The 6,240-nt window shown below is 41.2% G+C and overlaps 1 protein-coding gene across 1 annotated transcript; it reads right to left on the bottom strand.

Moving 5' to 3' along the window:
* Nucleotides 1–2,600: 2,600 nt before the first annotated feature.
* On the bottom strand, nt 2,601–4,882 carry LOC106395490 (probable pectinesterase/pectinesterase inhibitor VGDH2). The gene is made up of 2 exons (XM_013835933.3): nt 3,711–4,882; nt 2,601–3,534 (listed from the first exon to the last, which is right to left on the bottom strand). The coding sequence occupies exons 1-2, from the start codon at nt 4,747–4,749 to the stop codon at nt 2,846–2,848; spliced, it is 1,728 nt and encodes a 575-aa protein (XP_013691387.2). The 5' UTR covers nt 4,750–4,882; the 3' UTR covers nt 2,601–2,845.
* Between the last annotated feature and the right edge of the window lie 1,358 nt (nt 4,883–6,240).

The following is a 6,240-nucleotide window of genomic DNA, read 5'->3' as shown; positions in this document are numbered from 1 at the left end:
TGCGGCCGTTTTTGTCGATTGGAGCATGCTGGCGCGGTTCTTGTCGCGTGTTGGCGTTTTTAACCGCTGGAGCTTTGGGTGCATTCATCTTACTGAGAATGGCGTTAGTATCTTCTTCCATTCGGATGAAATTGTCAGATCGCGCGATAGCGTCCTGGAGCGACGTAGTTGGGTTTTGGTATAAATCCTCTCGGAATTTAGAATGAACCCACAACGTGTTCCACAGGGCGTCGATGGCAATACCGTCTGGAATTTTAATCCTCGAGACTACAGATTTGAACTTCTCCATGTAGTCGCGGAGGCTCTAGTCTTTGGTTTGGTTGAGATTCCACAAGCTAGAGGCGGTAGCGCTGCGCTTGGTGAACATAATGTAAGTCTTGAGAAAAGCTACTGACAAGTCGCGGAAGCTTCAGATGGAGTTTTCTTCTAACTGAGAAAACCAGGTTAGGGCTTGCTCGTGGAGAGTTTCGACGAACAGTTGACAGTAGCCTGCGTCCCTTTCTTCGTCGGGGAGTCGAGCCTGTGCCATCGCGATCTTGAAAGCTGTCATGTGTTCCACCGGGTCTCCGCCGGGTTTGTACTCGGGTAGGCGCAGCTTCTCTATCTTTATGAGTTGCACACTGGTCAGAGCGCTAGTAAACGGAGTGCGTGATGTTGCGGTGAGGACGCTCTCGATTTGCGGGGCCGCGCTGTTTACTTGATGGATCTTCTCGCTCATTTGTTGGAAGCTGAGTTTGAGCTCGGCGAGCTCGCGTATGGTTGCGAGATCAGAACCTACTGGGGGGTGGTCGGCGAGAAGGGTTTCATTTGGCTCCGAGTCGTCTGAGATATGGTCGCCTCCGGTCGCCGTTGGGTTGGTGTTAAAGAGGCGACGGCGTATCTGCTGGGGACGGCTTGTTTGGCCGTCGGGAGCTGTGAGTGCCGCGACCAAAGCAGCTAATTGGTCGTTGGTCGTCTTTTGGATTTCGTCTTGACGAGCGAGTCGAGCCATGATAGAGCTCATAAAATCTGCGGCGATGGGTGGCGCGGCTTCAGGCGTTGGGGTCGGTTCTCCGCCCGGAGCGCCGAAGGTGGCGTCGTCTTGAACCATGTAGATCTAGAACGTTACTTTAGTCAGCCCCACGGTGGGCGCCAATTGTTTGAACGAGATTCAGTCGACTAAGATGAAAGAAGTCAGAAATGGGATGACTAAAGACGTTTTATTTAGATTTGGTCTGAAGGGTTACAAGAGTGACAGGAAGATGAAAGAGCAACAAGATCGAAGAGTAACAAGATCAAAGAGATCGCCTAAAAACCCTAGATCTAGCCGCTCAGTCTGTTTTATGGTCCAAAAATCATCTTCTTGTTGCTTCCCCTTCCCTTTTTTAGGACTCCTGCCCCTGATGTCCTAATTTCGTACCTCTTTGGGTTTTGATGCGAGAGGCCGAGTATTCGGGCCTGGACAAGACTCCCTCCAATCCGGGCACTTTTGGTCGACTTAATTGACCGGCTAAAAGTACTCTAAGGTCAAGCCGATAGGTTTAGCCGCCGAGCCAACCAAATCGATCCAACTTGCTGGATTAGAGCCTGTTATTCGATGGGCCTTGTGGAGGGGTGTAATCCATCTCGAACAAACGAAAACATCACTTTTGAAAAACGAAATTTCATAGAAAAATAGTAAGGAAAATTTGAAGATTTCTCGACAACAACGCAAACTGCGTGTTGCCCTCAATGGTCAACTTACCAAGAAAGCAGCCATGGTGACCTACTTAATTACTCCAGATTATCCTTTTCTAGCCAAAACAATCAGAGATATGCTTCGGGAAGATACTCTCTTTAAAAGAATCACAACTAATCTCCCACTGTGAATAGTCTCTAACATTTGAGCATCTCCATGGAGCTTTCTTCGAGTTCTTTATTAGGGATTATTCTTCACCGTAATATAGTAACATTAAGGAACATATACTCTTAAATTCATCTAATTCTATACCTTCAAGAAGACCCGCAACACCAATACCTTCACCATCAACATTCTCAAACGTGACTCTCTATATAGCCGGACGTGCTTTAGGATCAAATCTCATGATGTTCACCATACTTACCAGTGCACCTGATAGCTTTCTGCACATTATCTAGCTTCACGTTTGATACATGAACATTTCTAACGTACCCTCCTCTTCCAGGAGAAGTCTTGATTCTGATTCCTGTATTGGAGTTGAATAGAGGTAAGATACACCTCCTGACATATAAGTTGTCCCCTCTGGTCAGTGCTAACCGGTAGTTTCTGATATATTGCACCTGAGAGTTATATTATATGGCTGCCCATCGAAACCAAATTAAAAACAGAAGCGAAATCTATTTGAAAACCAAACAAAAATTAAAAGAAACACATCAAACATTATTTATAGCAACGGGCGTTAGATGTGTATTTGGTTTATATTTTATCAAACTAGCTAGTACATGTTTTTTTTGAAGAAAACTAGCTAGTACATGTTTACACATAAATTGTACATAAATATATTGGTTTGTTTGTTTTTACGAAGTTTTATCTATCAATCATTATATTTAGTTCATATTGTAACAGAAAAAGGATAGGGATATATATACACACAACAAAATGGTTAGGAGAAATTCATTAAATATGATAAAAAGGGTAAAACAACTGAAACAACATTAGTTTTTTTTTTTTTTTTTGCACGTGAAACAAAAGCAATCTTATACAAACTTCATCCCACAATGTCTAGAACCCCTATATTGTATAATAATATCAAAAAGAGCCCTGGTCCCCAGAGACGAGGTCGTATATCGTTACCTCTTTACATTATCACATACTGTTTTATTCGTTAATATTTGTTTGTTTGTTTTCTTACAATCCAAGCTGGACAGGCACGTTGGCTTCTTGAATCCAGTTAACCGGAGTCAACCATTTAGCGACGGTGAAACCTTCAACCTCAGCCGCAGACTTAGCGATCGTGGCCCAAGGAACCCTAGCAGCAGTGTTAGCTCCTGGTCCACGGTTATTGAACTCAATGTATTTAGCGGTTTTGTGGTTAGCTTCTCCTTTCCATTCGGACCATCCTTCTGGCTTAATCACATCACTAATCTCAGTTCCAATAATTACGGTGGTGGAAAATTTCTTCCACGGCCGTCCTAGGTACGATTTGGTGGTTAGCTTTTCAGCTTCGAGGTCTTTGTCAGCCATGATACGGCAGTTCTGAAGAACGATACCGATCTTGACTGCTGCACCTTTCTCGTTACCGTCGGCTGTAACGTAATGGGCCTGTCCCTGGCTACCCTTTCGGATGAGGATTAGAGAGTTTTGGATCACGGTCGCGGACTTTCCAAAGATGAAATCGACTGTACCGGACACAACAATGTTCCTGTAGAACTGACGTCCGTTGTTGACGTAGAGTGTGTCTTGGAAAGCGTCAAATCTACAGTTGAATATGACTGCACGGTCTCCGTTCACACGGAATGCAACCGCTTGGTGTCCTAATGGACCAGCAGTGTTCTGGAATCCGATCCATTTCGCCATGAATCCCTCAGATTCAACCTCTGCATGCATGCAAATAAGTATAATTAGATATCAACATTATTTAGCAATGCAATATATAGTAATATCGGTTCTAGCTGGCATAACCAAATGAAAACATTTTTAACCAAAATCTCAAGGTTGGTTTTGAATATAGTTAGATCAATAATAGTGGTTATAGTTTAAATGAGAGACTTACGAACGGTGGCACTGAGTGAAGTAGTGGTTTTGCTAAGTGCAACACTTTTGTCAAAAGTAATGATGGTTTTTGTAGCACCATCACCAAACATGAAAATGTTGTTCTTCTTCTTAGGGATTCTGACCATTTCCTTGTAGACACCAGCCTTGATATGGATAATGCAACGTCCAGGGTTTTTCTCCGGGCAAGCGTTAACTGCTTCAGAAATTGTCTTAAAGTTTCCACTTCCATCCTTAGCCACCACATGAGTCGCCTTAATCTTACCGCCACCACCGCCTCCTTCACCGATACCATCATCACCACCACGTCCCACCTGAGCCATAAGCTTCCTGTCTTTGCCAGAAAGCCATGTAGGTAGTCCCTTTGCGTCGATGTCTTCAAGAAGACGACGCCCAGGAGCTCCAATTCCTCCCATATTATCGACCTTGACACCCATTTGGGACATAGCGGTGACAACAGAATGGAAGATATCGATAGCGTTACTGGTCAAAACTTTGGAGTTAGAGATTCCTTCACCCATGATTTTTCTTAATTCCTCTTCTTCAATGTCATCAAGACAATCGGTTTGGTAATTGAAAACTCCAGTTAACCATTGTTTAAGCTGGTCAATCTTACTTCCGCTCTGCTGAAGATCTTCACCCATTTCTTCAACAATGGTCTCAAGATCCTCAAGGGCGTATGTCAACACTCTCTTGCAGTACTCAAGAACGGCTTTGCTAGTCTCGTTCATGTTTTTCCCCAGGCCTTCTTCGGTTGTAGCCGTGAAGTTTGAGGATTTTGTGATGGCGTCTTTTGTAGCCAACATGAAGGCTTTGATAAGCTTGCTTGGATCATCGCTTTTGACTGGTTCAAGAGTTTTTGCGCATGAGCCTTGGTCTGTGGTTGTCTGACATATTGTCTGAACTGCTTTCTGATGCGAGTTCAGAGTCTTTTCGCCACCTGCATCACCACCTTTATGAACAAAGGTGACAACTCCTATAGCAACACCCACCACCAGAAGGATGGATGCCACAGATATAACAATTTTTCCAACTGCCATTTTTTAATATATTGTCCCCTTTTTATTATTTTTGTGTTTTTTTTTCTCTCCCTCCGGGTTTATTCAGGAGGTAGATAGGAGAGGAAGGGGATTTATTGAAACAAAGCCCGGTGGATTGTTAATGGTGCATTGAGGGGAGATTCTTATAGGAGTATATTTTCTAAAATTAGGGCTTGCATGAGCTTTGCATGGATGGAGAGATTTTAGGCCGTTGGCTACAAGTTCTCTAGTCTAATATTAGCTTTGAGATTAAAAATTAGCCACCACAAGATTATTTGATTATGTCCTGATCAAGAGGTGTAATTTTGATTACTAAAATAAAAATCTATTTTAAGGATGAAAAATGGTGACAAAAAAAAAATGAATGGAAATAGTGAATTCCTTAAAATTCTTTATAATTTACACCATTTACGGAGAATATTTGTTACCCGTAATTCATTTACATTCTTTAACATTTAAGAACTAATAGATTACAATTATTTCTTATCAAATTTTGAGAGGAATATTTTTCTCGTATTTTATTCATCTTCATTTTTTTTGTCTTATTCTCCATATTCCTTTAATGTTACCAGTTAGAGCCTTAGTTTAATATAATCTTATTGATTTTAGGATTTGAGGGAAAACTCAAATTGTTTTGGATTATTCATTCCTAACATTGCTGAAAGCATATTCAAGAGTTTGATCTCATCATTTAAGAAGTTTAAATTATTTAGACACTAGAACAAAACAGGTAGCTAAGAAATTGTGTGAGATTTTGTCTCCATGGCGGTATCCTAGCATGAATGGTATATTCATTTGATTGGTGCACTTTTTTTAGAATATTATGTTCATGTGCATTTTTATGTGTGAAGTTAATTTAACTTTTATATGACGATAAGTAGTGTTGTTAAGAGATTCGAAATGGAGTGTCTAATGAAGTGATTGTAAAATTGAAAAACCGAAATCAGAATTTCCGAGGACACTGATGTTAGGAGTTTTCAAGGCTCCTAAAACAAATGTTGTAGTATAGTGATTGTCGAACCAGTTCTGAGGGATATCAAAGCACTGAGAATGCAAGTACTCACTTAATCTAAGTGCAACCAATGATTTAGATGGGTTTTAAGCTATGACTAAAACTAGAAAGCAATAACAGAATGATACTTCTTGACTAAGGGAAAAGAGAACTCATGGGCATAGGGATTAGACCTTGGGTGATCAAGTATCGAACTAAGGATGGCAAATGATCAATCAAACTATCAACCTTAAGCCTAGACACAATTCTAAGCAAGCTCTATGTCTAGATGAATGCTCATTTGCTAACATATCTCAAACATCAAATGTCTTTGGTTGAATAATATGAAAGCAATCATTACGAACAAGTCTATTAGCTATCTTAGCATCTTTAACAACAAATGTCTTTGGCAAAGTATACTAAAAGCCTAGGAGAGTTGTCTCAGGCATTTCATCAAACACCTTTTGGGTGGAAAATGCCTATTGATCAACTTTTGAGTG

Source organism: Brassica napus, chromosome C4, assembly GCF_020379485.1.
Source record: "Brassica napus cultivar Da-Ae chromosome C4, Da-Ae, whole genome shotgun sequence".
Classification (NCBI taxonomy): Eukaryota; Viridiplantae; Streptophyta; class Magnoliopsida; order Brassicales; family Brassicaceae; genus Brassica; species Brassica napus.
The sequence above is the reverse complement of the archived record's forward strand: the minus strand, read 5'-3'. Positions and strand labels throughout refer to the sequence as shown.

What these genes read in the sequence shown, in the direction of transcription:
- LOC106395490 (XM_013835933.3), bottom strand. Translation starts at nt 4,749, where the DNA reads ATGGCAGTTGGAAAAATTGTTATATCTGTGGCATCCATCCTTCTGGTG. An exon ending in TTCACTCAGTGCCACCGTTC is followed by an intron (nt 3,535 to 3,710) that starts GTAAGTCTCTCA and finishes GCATGCATGCAG; the next exon opens with AGGTTGAATCTGAGGGATTC.